Below are 19,862 nucleotides of genomic sequence, written 5' to 3'. Positions count from 1 at the left end.
TTTTCAAATTGTTCGGATTTTCGAAAATGACCAAGAAAATGCCATTTAACCTACGCTTAAATATACTGTACGGTATGCTCTTTTATCGATAGTGTTATACAGTATATACAGTAATTACGATACCGTATGTAAGGCTACCTACTCTAATTAAAATCTAAGAAGAGAGTTTTAAAACAAAAGACATTAAGAATTTTACTCTAATGTTAAACCTTGGACCTTTATTATTCCTCATCAATATCAATGACATAACTAAGCACATCAAGAAATCGCATACTCTACTCTTTGCACTGCCGTGTCGTGACAAAACGCTGTAACTTTGGCGAAGAAGTTTTGCGAAAATGAGCCTTAAAGTTTTCATCCGAAAATGTGATCTATATCGTGTAGAAATAGTGTATCTTGACTTTGGAAACACGTGGTTACATGTAATGTTACGTAAATGCATGTTGTGTGATTAAATTTGGTGAAAATTGATTGGTTGACCATTATTGCCTAGTTACACTGGTTCTACAAGATACAGATCACATTTTCGGATGAAACCTTTAAGGCTCATTTTCGCAAAACTTCTTCGCCAAAGTTACAGCGTTTTGTCACGACACGGCAGTGCAGATGACTTAAAATTATATGGTCAAATTAAATCACTTGAAGACTGTAAAAACCTCCAGGAAGACTTGGAAAATGTAAAACACTGGTGCCACGTGAATAAATTTAGCCTAAACATAACTAAATGTAAAGCTATTACATTTACTAGAAAAGGAAAATACATAAATTATGATTATACTATTGACGGTATAAATCTTTGTAGGCCGGAAACTGTTAAAGACCTTGGTGTTACCTTCGACCCAAAACTGACTTTCGCAAATCACATTGAAACTATTGCAAACAGTGCTTATAAGAGTCTTGGATTTGTTTGTCGTGTAAGTAGAGACTTCCGTAGCCACATGACAATTTTAAAACTATATTATTCGTATATCAGATCCCAACTGGAATACGCTTCTGTTATTTGGACTCCTCATAATGGAAAATATATCCAGATGATTGAAAGAGTGCAGTGTAAGTTTTTGAGATTACTAATGTATAAAAAAACTGGAATGTACCCAGCATACATATCATACCCAGAACTAACAAACAATTTCAATATACCGACATTAGAGCAACGTAGGTATGTTAATGATTCAGTTTTTCTACATAAAATAATAAACAATAAAATTGATTGCATAGAACTAAGTTCTAATATATTTCTGCATGTTCCGACGTCTAGAACGAGGTTAAGCAATAGTAGTACCATGTACTGTAAGAAAGCACGCACTGACATCCTGTATAAATCCCCTTTATGGAGAATGAGCTCTCACTACAATAATATTGAAGAAAAGTGTGAAATGATAGACATATTCAATATGTCTGAAAAAATATTTAGGAACACAATTTGTAGTATGATGAGCTGAGTTAATTAATGAAACAATAAAAAATTTCTGTTTTTCTTCTGTAAAAATAATGATATTTTACCATATATGTAAACAAACACTGTAAATGGGCAGGACGCCTGTTGTGTTGTTGTTACAATAAATAAATAAATAAATAAAAAACACTGAAATTGCAAATATTTTTGTATTGTTATTTTTGTGGCAACTGTTAAAAATGTGAATATTAGGTGATGGGATTTTAGTTAATTAGGTGATGGTAATCTAAATGTAACAAAAGAATTTTAAACAAGCATATTAGTCTCAGGAGATCACATATCTTCTCGTGTCATTCAAAACCATTAGGATAAAAAATAAAGTAATTATAGTGAGCCTCAAGGTTCAGAATGATGCAATGTTTTTTAAATATAATAAAGTACATGAGAGAACAGAGAGGCATTCAGGTTTACATTAGGTTTCACGGTCAGATTCAGACCCAGATCAAAACTCAAAATGATCCGGACTCGAAATATGGGTGAACAACGAAGAACTGGACACCTCCTTTTTACTGTAAGTTGTATTTTTCATTTTCAAAACGCTCTTACTTTGGTAACCTACGTTTCAAGTTTTGATTTCCTGTGATATAGCAAAACGTCAATTTTAGTAGCTATCCTTTTTTTTTTATATTATGTGTTCATTAGATTGACATTGTAATTATATGTAAATAAAACATTGAATTTGGCAAAGGAGAAAATGAAGACGCTTGTCTTGTATTCTGAATTCCCTCTGATAGCTCGTTGATGTAATGAACCCAACCACTGTATTACTGCATTATTTAACTATTACATTTAATGTTTCTGAAGAACCTGCTCGTACACTAAATTACACTGTTCTTGTAACTTACACTTAAAACTTAACTTGAATAGGCCTAAGAGAAAATAAAAATTTGTATGAAAAATAATTACATATGAATGAGCTTTTCTAAAAACACTTGACTTCATACAACGCCGACGGACAACCCTATTGTTTGTTTATCACTAGCACTAAAACAAAATGTAAAAAGCTTCTAGGGATTGCATTCGGATTTTTGACGTTCGGATTATCGACGTCCTACTGTATGATGACACGTACCTAGTACAGTCCTGGCACATGCCAGTAAATGTGTGAAGTACATACCTGGTACCTGATATGCACATAACAGGTACATTCCTCGATATATGTCAGGCACGTACTTTAGAGAGGAAGTAACCTTATTACCTTCATGTGAATTTCACATGATTCCTCTGTTCAAGTACCTATCATGTATATTAAAATTTGCTTCGAGGAACATTCTTTACACATGCCTAACATGTACTGTGTTGGTTGGGCGTGGATAGAACAAGGGATTCTCATACTACAGCTGAGAGTTCTACCACTGAGCGCGTGCCGCCTACGATATGTTTATGTTTTTTTTCTATTATTTCTCTTAGCTGCTTCTCACAGCTTATTACGAGGGTATTTCCAGAAGTTTCTGAGCTGATACTAAAATATCGCACCAATAGTAATGATCTTTAATAACAGTAATAAATTCATGGATATAGTGCCATCTAATTAACTAACCAACTGACTGATTTTATGCCTTCCTAACGGCACAAGATGTGCTAATCATGTGCCATTCAGGTATCCCAGCTACTTTTTAGGTACATGACACTTGGCACATATCATATTCATACGCTAAGTATGTACTTCAGCTACCTACAGTTTTAGGTACTTGTTACACCTAATTGATATTTGCAACTATGTACCACAAATATAGCATTTATATACCTGGCTCAGTTTTGCACTCTTAACAGTCCTTTGTTTTCAATATCGTCACTTGGGACATATATCTGTCATGTTCTAGGTACGTCCTTTAGGTACATACTGTTTGAGTTACCCCATAAACAGCACAAGATGTGCTAGGCATGAGCCATTTATGTGTTCTAAATTCATCTCCCACATCTCATGCATTTGTTGCTTCTCTTTCTACAAACGCATCAACTTTATTAGATGGCAACTGTCGCCGATCATTTGAAAGTGAATATGGAAGAAAGTAAATAAATAGAAACTTGTCATTTTGTTATAAAATTACATGACGAGCAGATTTTATCTGCTCCCAAACGGTTATCGTCGAATATACGCGGTTAAAGGAGCACTCTGATTACCCAAGTTCAAAAGACCTCAACAATTTATCCCTCTACAAGCGACCTTCTCTTCATCTCCTCCGTGGCCAAGTGTAAGAAGCACCCTTCTATCTTGGACATCTCCCACCTCAATATACTTATCTGAAACCGGTTTTGTATGAGGTTTGTTATCGACTGCTACATCATGATTTAGACGAAGTGCCCTCTATCAAAAAACTGTATTCGGCACTTCGCCAACCTTGTACTCTTGCTCCTACTATTGTTACTAAACATCTCCATCATAATTGACAACGTATCTGGCGTGTTTTACATGCTCCTTACTTAACTTACCGTGCAAGATCCGTATGGTTTATCGCGGTGCGCCAAATTGTTGATACTGTAGCCCGACGACATTCACTTGGATTTAGTGACTCTGATCTTTGTGCTTCTTGCAATGTAAAGGATACTATTCAACATCGTCTTACAGAATGTGATGAAGCAACGGTGGTGTGGCCTCAGTTCTGTCGCTAAATGGCCCACTTGTGCCACACTACTGTCGTGGCTATTTTAATAGACTTAATACTTTTTCCCAACTATACCTTTTTCCGAAAACTAAATATGAAGCTGTTAGTTGGTTGATCGGCAACAATGTTTCATATTTATTAGCAGAATCTCAGAAACTTGTTCATACTTCCTATATTATGTTTCTATATGCCCAGCTAAACCAAATTCTTTTTGCCATGCGCAATAGGCTATTTTAATTTTTTTTAGAGTTTTATCTGGATAATATATATTTTCCTGTAACTGCCAGTTTGTATCACCTTCCTTATTTTGTTTTTTTGACTTGTACTGACATTAAGTTTCAAATAAAAAAAAGTGAGTAGCGAAAAAATGTCGGAAGTGCACGCGGCTAGTAATCCAAAGGTTGGTGGTTCGCGCCCACCCAGGGGTACACTTCTGTTTACTTGTTAAAGTGTTCTTTAGACTCACCTTAATGTAAACACATTACGCATATAGGCAATATAACATATTTTGGGGTAGTAATTTTGTGGTTCATTGACGCTTACGGTACGAGGAACGTGCCTAGAACATACTAGGCACGTTCCCCAGGTATATGTAAGCATGTGCCTAGGGGCGGACATAGACTGTGACTATCACTTGCCATCACTGTGATTTCTGTCTCAGAGGTACATAAGGCACATACTGGACACATTTCCATGTACCTGAGGCAACATGATAGGCATATGCCTGCTATGTAATTGTGCTGCTATGCCTTCTATGTAATTAGGGGCTATCGCGCGGGCCCACCAGATCGCCCTGCTCTGACTCGGTTAGATAGCATTCGTGCACCTAGTGGCACCTAGCACATGCTGGCTTGTGTTTCTTACATAGTAGTTTTTATGCCATACATCCGTACACGGTATTTATACGCAAATCATAAAAGAATTGTAACTTTTCAACAATTACTTCTGATGGCCCCCTTGAATTTTATCTATGCCAAGTGAGATATCATTTAGGAGACAATAAGAAGGAAATTAGTGAAAGGATTTTCATTTTGCAACAATTATTTCGAGTTGTGCACCAGAAGAAAACCTGCACGCCAAATTATTTCATAGTTGTTGAATCTTGGAATTATTATATAATAAATTTATGTTACTAACAAACTTTACTCATTGTGAGGCCCGTATCCACGGGGTTTAAGGGGACCAGCCCCCTATAATTTTTACTGACTCCCCTAGTATTTTCACGGTAGGTTTTCAAATTAATTATAATATGGTGTTGAACTATAATATGGTTCAATCGGGCCTCCCTAACTTCTACCGCTCCCCCCTACATTTTTGGACTGGCCACGAACCTGCTCGTTCTACGACATTTTGTAATTAGCTAACTAACTAACAACAACAATATACTATATAATTTTCTTCTTCTTCTTCTAAACATATAAAAATGACATTATAAATATAAAATTGTTACAGACTTTCCGGAAGAGAGTGTAATGACATTGTACGGAATTACAATAATAACTGATTTTATATATATATATCATATTAACACTTTTAAAGAAGAAACCCAAACTACTTCGCGTAACTTCCCAATTTTGAGCTTTAGCCTGCTCCAGCGCCATCTGCTAGCGACCAGATGAACTACGTCCAGCCTAGCGACAAGCACGCTGCAACGCTCTGTCCTTAACAGTTGCATCAGGAGCTTTCTAGACATAGTGGCCGTCACATCTTGTTTTCACGTTACTCCCCAGTTTACCTCATGACGCTGAGTGGACGCCGAGAATTGGGAAACACCGGTCGGAAATCGAACCCGAGACCACGCGGACATAAATCAAATTAACCACTAGACTACAGTATTGCCAGTTTAAAGAAGAGAAATTCAATAATAATTACATTTTTAGATTATTAAATTAATCAAAATCTTGTTATTATTCTTACAGAAGCAGCTATTTTATAGTCTAGAAAGTATAACATCCTTGGCTTCCCGCGCTTCGACCTGCTCGTCACTGGGATTGTGGTTGGAGGGTAGCCAATCACCACCAACCGTCTATTGGGCTCAGCGAGCCATGAGTAACCAAGCTGGCCACTCTCCATAAACGTCACTATAACTTTTCGCGTGAAACGAACAACGTTATACCTTCCGTACTGTAGGAGTTGAAAATACACTACCATTTGTTACACTATTAAAATATATTTGTAGCGGAATGAGACCAAAATTTGATCCGTTACAAACTCCCCTGAGAAATCAAGTATTTTATATATAAAGTACTAAGATGTTTCTTTAGTACATTAAATCATTTTAAAACTATTTCAGCTAGACAAATATTATTTCAAGTGCTTTTTCCTTAAAGTTTAAACATTGAAACTTTTTAATGCGGGAAATAAACAACGGCGGAAACACAAGGAAATAAAAACTTTTCTCAAACACATAGACTGTAATGAATAAGATCTCGTAGCAGAAAATTCTTTTTTATGCTACAAGGAAGTAACCTTTGGGAAAGATGCGTTTGTTTATTTTGTATAATTGGACATCTGTTGTAAAAAGTGTGTTTTGGTAGTAACAACACCAAATTCAAGGTAATGAATAAACAGGTCACAATGTTGATTAAACGGTAACAACGATTCCACGAACGGGATTGCTGTAAGAATTTCTATTTTCTGACAGGATTTTTTCATCTGTTTATTTCGCTTAAAGCAATTCGACATGGGAGTGGATACAATTTCAGTACGCATAGAGATATGCGTACTGAAAGAAACCAGAGTTTTACTTTTTCATCCATTTTCTTTTAAAGTTTAAATCTAACATTTCAAAAAGCAATTTATGGCTTTCATCGTCAGACATGATGCTACTAATTACTTTCATTTCCAGAGTATAAGTGACTTCCCCCTGCCATAAACGATGGTGAATGTCAATAGTCGATACAAGTACACGTCGAAGGATTTTTGGTAGCGTACCACTGACAGCAGGCTTTCGTCGAGTCGAAACATATATCTATAGAGTCAGGGTGTTGAAGTTACCACACCGTAGCAGTGAGGACTTCATTTTGGTCCAAGATCCTTCGATTCGTCGCGGAGAATCGCGAAGGGACCATCACGAACTATCGCCAGCCATGTGCTTGCAGTTATTACATATTATTTTCTCTGATGAATTGTTCCTAAAACGAACTCCGGTCAAGATAGCCCCTGCCTCTACGTCATAAAGTGAAAAGTCTTGAGATGAGTGTGTATAATTCTACGAACTTAGATGGCAACGGTCTCCGGTCTTATGAAAGTGAATGGAAAATGGAAACTAAAGAGACAAAGAGGCCTTGAGTAATGCACCAACCTATATCTACGTGCACCTCCTACATGCAATTAGATATCTAAAGCAGCATTTCGACTCTTGTGTCGTGTCAGAGTTTTCATTCTAAGATATTTAGCGGACAGTGCGTAATAGCGAGGGAAAGAAGAGCAAAAAAGAAGATAGGAAAGCGCATGAAGAATTTTTCACCTCACCATTGGCTTGGGTAGTAGGAGGAAAAACCCCGGAAACATATGGAGTCCAGGAAAAAACCATTTATCTGTTATGCACATGCTTAAGTTATTTACATGGTAAACCATGCAAAGAAGGGGTGGGAAAAACCACGTAAAAAGAATATTTTACTGTCTGTAATATTTTAAAACTTTAAAAGCTGAGTGTGATTTTAATATGTTAAATGTCTGTAGTTTGGTGGGCTAGTTTGTTTAGTGGAACATGATGTTATTTTTTAAGCATGCAGTTTGGGCTTCTTCTTCCCCTTTATCCCGTTGCTGCCTGGTTTGGTTTTGTCTTAACCGGTTTCTTCCTCTCCATTCTTGGCTTTGGTTCAATGTATTCTGGATCTGGGGTATATGTGTATCCGTCCGAACTGGTTATTGCCTGTGGGTGTGCGTTCAAGGTTTTTAATGTGGCAATTTTGATATTTCTAGTTAGTTGTCTGTTGGTTTCTTGGTATGTAGCATTGGTTAGTAGGCTGGATACGCACACGATAACCCCATTTGTGGTTTCTTTGATGGCTTCATTTACGTATTGTTTGACGTGATCTGGTATCTGCTATTATGGTTCTTTGGCTAGTTTTCTTGTTTCCTGCTTTTCTTGTGGTGTGTGTGTTACATTTTGCTGGTCCTGATGTTGGCTTTCCACGGTGTGCTTCTGTGTGAAAATCGTTCTTGTTTGCTGTGGAGGCTCTGCATGACGAGGCCGTTTGAGGCAGATGCCACTTCCGGTCCGCCGTCCGTCCGTAACACAGGTTGCGCAGAACTTTTTTGAAATAAGTCTGTTGCAGGTGTCACAATGTGCTTCCGCACAACGGAAACAACCTCTTGGTTGTTTGCACTGCTGCCTACAATGCCCATACTGGTAACAGTTCCAGCATGGGTCTGGTCTTGATTGTACTTTTGATTATTCTACTCTGTGGTGCTTTCGTTTCATGCGTATTCCATGCATTGTAAGAAAATGGACCTGCTCTGGACTAGTTGTGAAGACCCATAGTAGCGGGAGTGGCTCATGTGCTTATTGTACTCTTATTATGTTCATGAATACAATGTTCTGTTTGCGTAACTCTAGTTTAGTGGAATCTAAATCTTCTTCTAGTGCTACGTTGGATTTTTGGCTTCTGTTTTCAGTTATGACCATTGTTTCTTTTCTCTTCTGGGTCTGAAAAGGGCTGATTATCCTTACTTTCTGGTTGGGCCGTCTTTTTTCTTCTAGAGTTTACATCTTTGAAGCTCCCAGCTTCGTCTTCTTCTTCATTTTGGCTCTGAGAAGGGTCATTTTCTGTATTTCTGCTCTTGGTAGACAGGGTTTTCTTCTCTATGTGTTTCCGGGGGAAACTTTCTGTTAAAAGCATCGAGTTTCTCTTTAAAAGCTGGGTAGAATGCAAGTCTTCCTTCTTCTGTCATTGCTGATCCTTTTCTTTGTTTTTCACCTGTGCTTGGTGCTGGTTGGTTCCTCACCTGTGATATTTCCTTCTATATGAGTAGTTCGGTGGTTCTGGAAAGGGCCACTTTCTCCTAGTTCTTCTTCTTCAGAGCTCGGCATCTCCTCCCCATTGTCGATTACGCAGTGGAGACCAAAATCTTCGTGGTCGAAGATGCGTAGAAATAGCTCTCACTGAGAAGGAAAGGTTATCATATATATACATATATATCTCCTTTTTCTGACTTGGGTTACTTTCATTTCGGAAGTGTCCATTTTCTTCTTTATCTGTCTGATAATATCTTCTGAGGTCTGAAATCTGTGGCCGACGGAGTACATCACCACGGGTGGCAATTTACTCTGTTCATTCTCTGGTTCAGCTATGACGGGTTCCTCTGATTCTGGATGCTGTTGCTGCTCGTAGCTTGTGTGCTTCTCTGCGATGGGGTTCTCTTGTCCCTCCTTCTTCTTAGCTGATCACTTCTGCTCCGACATCTCGGACTGTTATTGTTTGAGAGTGTGGCTCTGATTGGGATTTTGGATCTAAAAAGAACCTTACTTGCTCTACTTTCAGTGTATTTTGTCTCTATGCGAACTAAAATATTGAGTTGCTGTCAGCCACTGTCGGCAAAGCCTATTCAACCTATACGGCCAGTGCGAATCTTGTTCCGCGATTCAGCCGACAGAAAAACAATGACTATTCCTCATAGAAAGCAGTGTGTGTAGGTCAGTGTTATGTTATTGAGTTCTTTGTTGCGTAAACCTTCAGCCTATATGAAAAGACTGACCGCTGGCTACCTTCTTTGAAATAACAACTTCAGTTGGCACCGTTAGGTTTCCGGAGTATTCAACTGCAGGCCATGCTGATCTCGGAGCTCTACGACGACGAAATCTTCAACCGATGGGAGAACTATGAAATAAAGTAAACAGATGCGTGTCATTTTGTTATGAAATTCTTTGGCGAACGCATTTTACCTGATCCCAAACGGTTTTCGTCGAATATACACAGTTAAAGGAGCACTCTAATGGGCCAAATTAAAAAGGCTTCAACGATTGATTCCTCTGCAAACGAGGTTTCTTTCAACGCTTCCATGTCGAAGTCGGAAGAACACATCGCATAGTACTGAAAATGTTAGTGGTTCGCACCTAACCCGGGGGCCTCTTTTCAGTGTCTTTTTGGACTCACCTTAATGTAAACGAATCAAGCATATAATCGACTTAACATATTTTGTGGTAGTAATTTTGTGGTCCGGTGGCATTACGTCGCGTTTCTAACACTGGTGGGCCATTGGTGGTAGAATTTTCAAAACGGAAGTGGTGCCACCGCGGATCGTCAGTGTGCCACTGCGGCCACCAATTTTTGGTGAGAGGTCGCTAGCTGCTCATCGGTGGTTCACCGACGCTTACGGCATGGGGTTATGGCATTCATCTTAGACCCTAAAGTAATTATGATCTTAATCCTTAGAGTTTAAACTACCTATGATATTCATCTTAAGCGATCAAATAATTTATGACTTTTGTCTTTATAATTTAAACTAATTATGGTCTTTATCTTCAGAGTTTAAACAACTAATTTTCAACCTTTTGAATCTGACGACACATGTTTATTAATTGTCCATGAAATCGCGACACACCTGTATCGTCTTTTATTACTACTACTAATAATAATTATAATAGTGTAATACAATAAATTTGTAAAAAAAATAGTAATTCTATGTAGCATTGCATAATGTTGCTGCACTAACTTATTATTAAATGCTTCGTGATTTTAAAATTCTAAAATTTCACGATACATCCTACGGGACTGCGTGACACAGGGATTCAATATGGCGTCCAAATGAAGAGACTGATGTAATACTTATTCAGCAATATCCTATTAAAGAAGCAAGACATTTTAAGGAAATTGCAGTTTTTTTTATTTTTGCCCTTCAATAAACCGCCATTATTTTGGAGATAGGAAGAAAATTGTAAAAACTCCTCTAGAAAGTCTTATAAAAACCTTAAGTTGAAAATCTATTTAGGATACATTGAATGAAATGACCTCTAGGTAAGTGAGAATTCAAAGTGTGGTCAAAAAGTACGATGAATGTAGTTATTATCTATCAATGTTGCATTCATTTCAGTTAGTAAACCTTTGATATAGCCAAAGTCGAGTTTGAATGAGTTGTGACATGCTATTTGACTTCCAGATGCAGAAGAGTGAGGACATGTTAAGAGTGTCTGTCGCACGCCAACATTAGGTTTTGTTCCAAGCTGCAAAAAGGTGGCAAAGAAGCTCACGAAATGTCAAAATCAGTGTATGGTAGTGAAGTGGTTTCTGAATGCAGTGAAGTGCATTGAAGAATGTTTACAAGTGGCATAAGCGATTCGTAAATGGCAAAGAGTCGGTTGAAAACGAGCATCTATCGAAACGTCCTTCGACATCAAAAACAGATGAGTGCAAAAAGTGGTGTAAATGATTTGTTTAAACAGGCGAATGACTATTTGAGAGATTTCCGGAGGACTAAACATTCGTATGGGTCCGTAAAAGCATCTTACGTGCCGATTAAATGGGCAAATAGCTTCCTTCTTTATCACGAAGACATACTGTACCACACCTTGCTTTTGATTCGCAAGATTTTGACCGAAAAAATATTCCTGTCTGTCCACATTCGCTGTGCTCTCCAGATATAGCACCATGCGATTCCTGGCTCTTCCAAAAAGTTAAAACCTTTCTTATAGGAAAAACTTTTGACACCATTCCTGGTATTGAGGGGGCAACGAGAAAGCAGCTGAACTCCCTTCCAAAAAAAGCCTTCCAGAAATGTTTCCAGTTATGGATCCAAGGCTGGGATAAGTGCATTGCTAATCAAGGGCAGTATTTGAAGGAGGCTGAATCAAATTCCAGGTAAGCTTACTACTTTGTTTCTTATAAAATTATTGACCATATTTTTGGATCAGACCTTGTATTCATATCGGAACGAACGAACGAATCGACCAGCTTCCAAAAAATTCGTTTATTTTTTTGCATGCAGAGACCATAAAATGTGTTAATACGTTAAAATCTCGAATTCATTTAGTTTTTCATGCTGACTGTACTTTCTTCTTTTTAGTATCGATCGACAGCAAAAAAGAAAGACTGAAAATCTATGTGTGGAAACATTTGAAATTGAAATGTCTTACCTGTTTTTCAATCTCTTGAGCTTCCTGCTGTGAACGGATGACGTTGGCCATTGTGAGACAGTTTTGAACGATGAGCGCAGCGATTGGAATGAATGGAAGGAGAATCATCTGGAAGAGTTGGGCTCGTTTCCCGGCGACGGACATTGGGTTCACATGAAAGCAGCCCACTTTCACAGGCACCATTGAGTCCTGACCGGAACTCAAAGATTGTCGACTGCGCGGGGAGTCTTGTTCCTCTATCGCTGCCACCATCCTTAGCGAGGATTCTGGAAAACAGAAAAAAAGAAAGCTTATTGTAAATGCTTAGGGGTGGATCAATGAAATCGAACTTAAGATGTTCAATGTGGTTAGATGAAAAACATTCAATTTATCTGATGGGTTAACTTATTTGGATGTAACATCTGGCAGTGAAGCTTAAAGTTACTATTTAATTTAGAATAAAGTATTTTAAAAATATATTTTTAAGAAGGTATGGGCATGTTAAGGCACTGTTAGGTGAAGCGTCACTGTTAGGTGTGGGCATGCTAAGACAAGCAAACAGTAATAGATAGATATACAGTATGTCGGAAAACTAACGGAACTTTTTCTTTACAGATAACCAGTAGCTCCATCTATTGGAAGCAAGATATCATCGGAAAAGTGGATATCTGTTCAATAAAACGAGACCACATGCAACGGGGGTACTTAACGTTGGTACTTAACGGGGGTACTTAACGGTGTAATCACTTAAAAATTATTCTTCCTTAACGACTTTGCTGGATCTCTTTTTTTTATTATTATTATTCTCTTTCTGCCTGCTCACCTGCTCCTCACTTACAATGCTGCTGCTGGTCATGTGTTATCAATGTTGCCAGTCAAGTTTAGACAGCTAAGGTGGAGTTCAGAAGGTTACCGAGCGGAGCGATCAGTCACATCGCTCGAAGTGAGCGAAAAGCAAAACTCGCGAAAACAACGGGTACACAAATGTTAATGGGGCGGCGTGTCCTGTTACACACAATCATGAGAACCGATTAAGGTTGGTGTAAAGGGACAAGTTTTGCTGATAGATGTCACTAGAGTCTTCGTAACTCTCTCATGTATTTTTTACCTTTCACGAAACTTCACGATTTCTCTTACAAATTTCAATCTAGAAACTTCAAATTTTTAGAAAAGGAACATCATAACATATCGAAGGCAAGAATCCGTGCAGATGTTTTATTTAAAATGTTATTCATTGTTGAAATGGCTTGATTGTTGAAATTGATATCCAAACGTTTAACAATATAACTGTTTGAAGAATGAAGAACATTCTAAATAAAAAATCGGCACGGATTGTTGCCTTCGATAAGTTATGAAGTTCCTTCTCTAAACATTTTGGGTCTCTAGGTTGAAATCTGTAAGAGAAATCTTGAATTTTCGTGAAAGGTAAAAAATACATGAGAAAGATACGAAAACTGTAGTGACATCTATCGGCAAAACTTGTCCCTTTAAACCATCCTTATTAACCGATTAACCGTGTCAACTTATAGCAAGAAATGTGAGTGTATCGGGTGCCACTTCGTCACAAGAACACAATGGACCAAAGAGCTAATATTGTAAATTTTGATTCAAGCTAGGTAAAACATTTACACAAACATTGAAAATGATGAAACAAGTGCATGGTGATGAGTGCTTATGTCGTACATGTGTGTTCGAGTGATATGCGCGATTTCGGGACTGTCGTCAGTCCTTGGAACATGACCCAAAGCAAGGTAGGCCGACAAACAAAATTCGCGATGAGTTGGTGGAACAAGTGCGTAAAATGATCGCCCATAATGCGATTTCTTATCTGGGTGTTATGGAGCGTTTGTGGAAGCAAATCGTTCGCGTGAGGTCCGAGTATCGAGTAAGGTCCTAATTTATCGCCGCGTGACTATTTCCTATTCCCAAAATTAAAATTGGCCAGAAAGGAACATGCTATGACAATGTTATACACGCCCAGTCCAGTGAGTGACGAGGGTCATTGACGCGATTCCGGAAAAGGGACATTAAAAACTCTATGCTATCATTGATTGAACATTACCCAGCGGCGTATTGGTGTGAAAGGGCTGTATTTTTAATAAAAACAACTACAGGGTGGCCCAAAAGTAGGTAATGTAATGCTGTAATTACAGTTGTTCCATCATATAACGTACAGATTTTATACAATCGAAGCATTGAGATATAACACCTAGTGTACGTTATATTAAAAGAAGTGCTTTCAATATTATGTATAGAACTGCACTTTAAATGCTTCAATGGCGGCCACCGTAGCTCAGTGGTAGAGCACTTACTTCTGGTGCGTAGGGTCCCTGGTTTGGTCCCCGGTCCAGTAAGTTTGTTATGAATAACATCGTGTCTGTGAGTTTTCTCAGAGTACTCCAGTTTCCTACCACATTCTCATTCCACCAATTTTTCCAGCATCATTCAATTGCCTTCATCATCCGTCTCCCTTTGCCTAAAGGGCACACTCATGGTACGTTAAACTATAAGATTTCATTTAATTTATTGTTTTATTTATTTCAAATGTTTGAACGCTTCAAAATATGATTTTCCTGTAATGAATTTCTTCAAAAAGTAAGTTTGTTCCATCGAAACGAGACTCTGATAAGATCGTTCTTATTTCTTTGACCATTAATATCGACATATTGAAAATTCTTTTGTCATATGGTTCATAGCATGTCAAAGACGAGATCGTATACTGCCTTCTTAAGTGTACATTCTACTGTTGTGACTTCATGATCAATCCTGGATTCAGCAGTACCATAAACAATGAAAATGCCATCGATGTTTTCTTTTTGAAGATGTTGATAAACAACTTTCGGCAATATCAAAGGTAATCAATACGAACAGACTATGAAATTTATACTGTAAATGAACTACGTATACTGTTTTGTCACTGCTTTCTATAAACATACCAGGAGCGGATCCAGGACCGACTTCTGGGGGGGGGGGCGATGGGTTGTCATACTGTTACTTTTAAGGGGTCCAAACTTTGGAATGGATTATATATATATATAATAAGAAAGTTTTACTCTTCTTGGGGGGCAATCGTCCCGATCGCTTTTCCCCCTGGATCCACCCCTGAAACATAGGTAGAATAAGTGGTACCAGCAAATCATTCAAGAGACGTATTAATAAGGCATCGTGGTCTATAGGACATGTTCATGATTGCGGATTACTATTAGTGTCTACGGTGAGATGACCCGTGTGAAGACTTCATATGCAAGTTGGTACAGTACACGTTTGGAAGTAAACAACGGAACAGATAATTTACAGGGTGGCCCAAAAGTAGGTATACAGACAAGTATCGATCAAGTATAACATCTTAGTTTATTAAGATAATGAATTTACTTTGCTTTAGTTTGTTCCGAACTTAAGGTATAAGTGAAAATAAATTAAGAACAGATAAGGAAGAAACTAAGTCAGTAACTGTGTGGATAACAATAAATAAATAAATTATATAAATGTCATGACCGATCAGTAGGGGACTGTATACCTACTTTTGGACCACTCTGTACATTTGGTAGGATCACATAACTTCAACCTTCTTTGAATTTTTTTTATACCCATTTTACGTACATTTTGTTGTTCGTAGTGAGTGTATACATATTGATGCTGAATATTTATTGCAAATCAGTAAATCATTAAATATCAGTTGTTCAGAAAGTACGACCATCTTCGCACACGAGATAGCGTTAAGTGTCCCACAGTTTAGGGCATGGTGGAAAGACTACATGGTTTCCACGATGGTTTAGGGTATATCTGTCGCATCGAGTCATCCCTAACGTCGTTTCATCGCTGGCAACTGAATGTATACCAATCAGCTACAAAAGGATCAAGCAAAAAATTATGTATGAAGGAGAGAATGCATCAGAAAAGTAATTCGTCTTTCACATTATTAAAACTATTTCTCTTTTTCTTTAAAGAAAAACAAAACAAACACACTGTTGATTTCAGGAGTGGTTCGGTAGTTTAAACCCTTTCGGACACAGGTAGCCAAAGGGACACACACGGGTATGTCCCTTTTTTAATCTGCTCCTGTGTGGACACTAATTAAGATATCGGGATTTTTTTTTTTGGCAAATATGATTGGAACATACTTTATCACATTAGTTCCTTTTTCTTCTGGGTGTCGAATTTCCTTCTCAAATTTTAGCTCAAAGTAAAAAATTCAAGAATTTTCGAATTTCGAGTTTTCTTTTTTTTTCCTTTTTTCCCTGTAGCTTCCTTCGTTATAGAGAGATCTTCTTAAGACTTGTGAAGTAGTCACCTCAAATGGATACCTAATTGTCGACACCAATTGGACCGGCCCGTACGCAGTGTTGCCAACTAGGAAATTTACAATTTCCTTACATTTGGCAAAAAAATCGAAATTTTTAGAAATTTTTGTTTATAAATCCGTACCTATACGTCCGAGCGCAAGTCAACTTATGCCATCGAGCATTGCTTCTTACTGAACAAAAGCGGGTACAGATAGTTACAATGAAGTAACTAAGGGGCACACGAAAAATTCGAATTTAGGTTTTAAAGCTTGATTTTTTTTTTACTTCTCTATTATCATATTCTATTTCTTTTAACTACAAGCTTTGTTTCTTAGATATCGACATGATACTTCTAGGATATATTAGTAGTGTACGAAAGTTTACTTTAAGATAGCCTGCGTCTGGCTGGTAGCAGTTTTTCCAGCCACAGCAAGTTTTAATTCCCTATTTAGGGGAAAATTTTGAAAAATCCTTTTTTCCCCTCTTGTTAGCTACATTTCCCTCTTGTTGGCTACATTACAAAAAACACCTAGTATCTAAAAGCCTACTTTTTGGTCTACAGAACGCACTATAAAAAAGTTTCAATAGGATAATTAGGGAAGCTGTAGCCCCGGTATATCTGCTGATTTTGAGGCGTAAAAAGTGTAAAAATTTCACATGTATGATGATAACATTTCTTCTTTCTCTTTTTGTATGACAGCCAGCGACTTCAGGTTTTCACCGTACCTTCTCAACATACTAAAGAATTCTTTAGGTTAGTTAGACTCATGTGTCAACAGTGGTGCCAGCTACAAAAGATCTTGAAATTCGGTTAGGGATTTTTTTTTTTTTTGTAAATTTTCACCCTTCCATTTCCCTCAATAATTTCCTTTCCGTTGGCAATACTTCAATGTAACCTACACCAAAAAATAACCACATCCCTTTTCTAAAAAAAAAAAAAAATTCCTTAACCATATCAATCAAGTATAGGTCACTCACTGAAAATGTAGGTAAACGCCAAAAAAGACCTGGGTCCCAAAGGGTTAAATTCTCCCCGAAGCTACAAAATTCGCCCGTGCGCAATTTCCGACCGTACTGAACCATGTCTACCAATATTCTTGAAGTGCTACTGTCATCCTCGTTTATTCAAATTCCCGTTCGGGGAAACCATCTGAAATCATCAGTAAACTCACAACACAGATAAATGAAACAAATTTGAAAGACGTTTCGTTTATTCCACATCCACTTCCTTTAACGAAGAGTTGAAAACTGTTTAATTACTTGTAATACAGAAAAGTGTTCCTAAGTTGGCAAATATTAAAGTGCAACAACTGTATAAGTTTGTATTCTTAAGATGATTTTTTACTAATGAAATGTATGTAAGTACCTGTAATTTTACTGTTTTCCTTCATAGAAACCTCCAAAACAAATGGAAGTAATCGAAAAGTTAAAAGTAAACCCCTTAGACTCTCTTTTTTTTTTAATGAAAGTCTGTTATCATGAGTCATTCCCATGATTTCGCTATATAGCCACTTAGAAGCCTGGCATTATTAGGGTGACCTGTATATAGCTACAAAACACACCATGTAAGTGAGTTGTAATAACGATTTTCAATGCAAACGGATATTGTCTAAGGGTCATACTTCTAACTTTACGATTAGTTTATCTTGAGTATACTGAAAGACCAACTAGAAAATTAGCTGTACCAAACTTGCATCGAAGTCAGGCACTATTCGTTTCATACGATTTAAGTATAGAAGTTAACGTGAATTATCATCATAAGTTATTTTGCATATGGTATTGTATTGACTTGGATTAGGAATTAGATATCTGGGCTTTTGACCTCGATGGCCATGTTAGCCTGTTACAAATAAAATGAAATGAAATCTTAGTTTTACGTCTCACAGTTATGCCGTATGGATTAACAGAGACGGTTATGGTGAGAATTGAATGAATTGGTGAAATGAACAAAGTGGGAGCAAACGGGATAACCCCGAAAACCCACGTATACGGTGCATGTCTACCACGAAGCTTACTTGGCGCGAACTGGGATCGAACCAGGGACCTCATGTACTAGAGATGAACGCTCCAGCACTGAGCCACCGCGGCCCCATTAGTACGTTACGTATGAAGGATGAGTTCCCCCTGCGATCACACTATCCGAGGAAACGAAGGAAAGCGGCCCGGGACCTATATGTTAGTTATCCTGATGTGAATGAAGAAAATCCGGGAAAACCTCATTCAGGATGGCTGACTTGCGAAAGCTACTACACTATTTCGATAGAGTGTTCCCACCAGGAATCGAACCTGGAACACTTCACTCCCAAGATCAGAGCGTTAGCTACTACACTACGTGGGGCCACAGTATTGTACTCAATTTATGTTATCATACATTAGAACAAACGTTTCATTAAAGGAACAAATTAATCCAGATGCTGTGTTTGAGACATCACTATACCAATAATACAGCATTTCTGGGGCCCTTAGGTTAGAAGTTTTTGAGGTTCCCTCACACAAACTATGTTCATGTACATGTTCCCCATGTCATTTTGTGGGCCTTTGCGTTTGTTCGATCAGCATACTGCACTGGCAAAGTAGACTTTTCTTTTAATATTGGGCATCTTACTAGTGTGAAGTCCAAACGTCTGGCGCAATTGAAAACGAAATGGCATTTTGGATTGAAAGCTACCTATTTCCAATAATTTTTCTCTCTTTTAATTTTTTCATATCTTTACTCATCATTCAGATAGCCTTTTGACTCATGGCTTTTGATACACCTTGTATAACTTCAAACTTAGTTATTTCAAATATAATATCTTATCCTAGTGAACTACAAGACACGAAACAGAAACCATTGACATCTTCTTGGATAATATTTTATTTTATAAAAAAATATTTCACCGTTTTCATATAAACTTATTGTTTGGATCAATGACTAGAGAACCAAGGAGTAGCATAATAAACTATTTCTTACACAGTGTGTACTAAGTCCCTCAAGACCTACTACTCTGACGACTTTGGACAAGATTAAATGAGTTCTATCTTTTGCTTGAAAGTAGTAATTATTGTGTATTCGCGAAAATTAAACTAGACAAAAATCCCCCATTTTGATGTTCAATAACCCGAAAACGAAAGTTTTCGCTCGAGTGAACTTGAAATAGTTGCATACCTTGACGAGCTCAGTAAGCGTACTAGACATTTTGTGCACGTTCTACGTCCCTGAGTTAGTGGGCGTTACATTTGGAGTTGGTTTTGATTCAAAAAGTCCGAAGTCCGAACTCCAATGTTGATTGGAAATAACTGAAAAGCAAATAACCTAATCGTCTACTATAGCTTCAAATTTCGTCAACATCTTTCGATCTTATACGCAATAAATACTATCCTAATGATTGTATTTTTGCAGAAAAAAAGTTTATGCGCCACGTGTATACCACGGGAAAGAGTTTGGTTTGAATAAAGTGATGTATTCGCAATATTGAAAC

General features: G+C 37.6%; 1 protein-coding gene across 2 annotated transcripts in view; it reads right to left on the bottom strand.

The window, feature by feature from the left end:
* The window catches only part of LOC145671668 (uncharacterized), a 1,096,828-nt gene that overhangs the window by 727,895 nt on the left and 349,071 nt on the right, over positions 1-19,862 (bottom strand). For both annotated transcript variants that reach the window (XR_014128525.1, XM_081740866.1), the window contains exon 2: positions 12,140-12,405. Coding sequence is in view for 1 of the 2 variants with exons in the window: in XM_081740866.1 (XP_081596992.1) it covers positions 12,140-12,391 (252 nt within the window). In the remaining variant the exon portion in view is untranslated. The remainder of the gene's footprint in view (positions 1-12,139; positions 12,406-19,862) is intronic.

The sequence above is a fragment of the Thermobia domestica genome, chromosome 15, assembly GCF_964235325.1.
Source record: "Thermobia domestica chromosome 15, izTheDome1.hap1.1, whole genome shotgun sequence".
Taxonomy (NCBI): domain Eukaryota; kingdom Metazoa; phylum Arthropoda; class Insecta; order Zygentoma; family Lepismatidae; genus Thermobia; species Thermobia domestica.
This window is presented reverse-complemented; position numbering and strand designations above follow the sequence as displayed.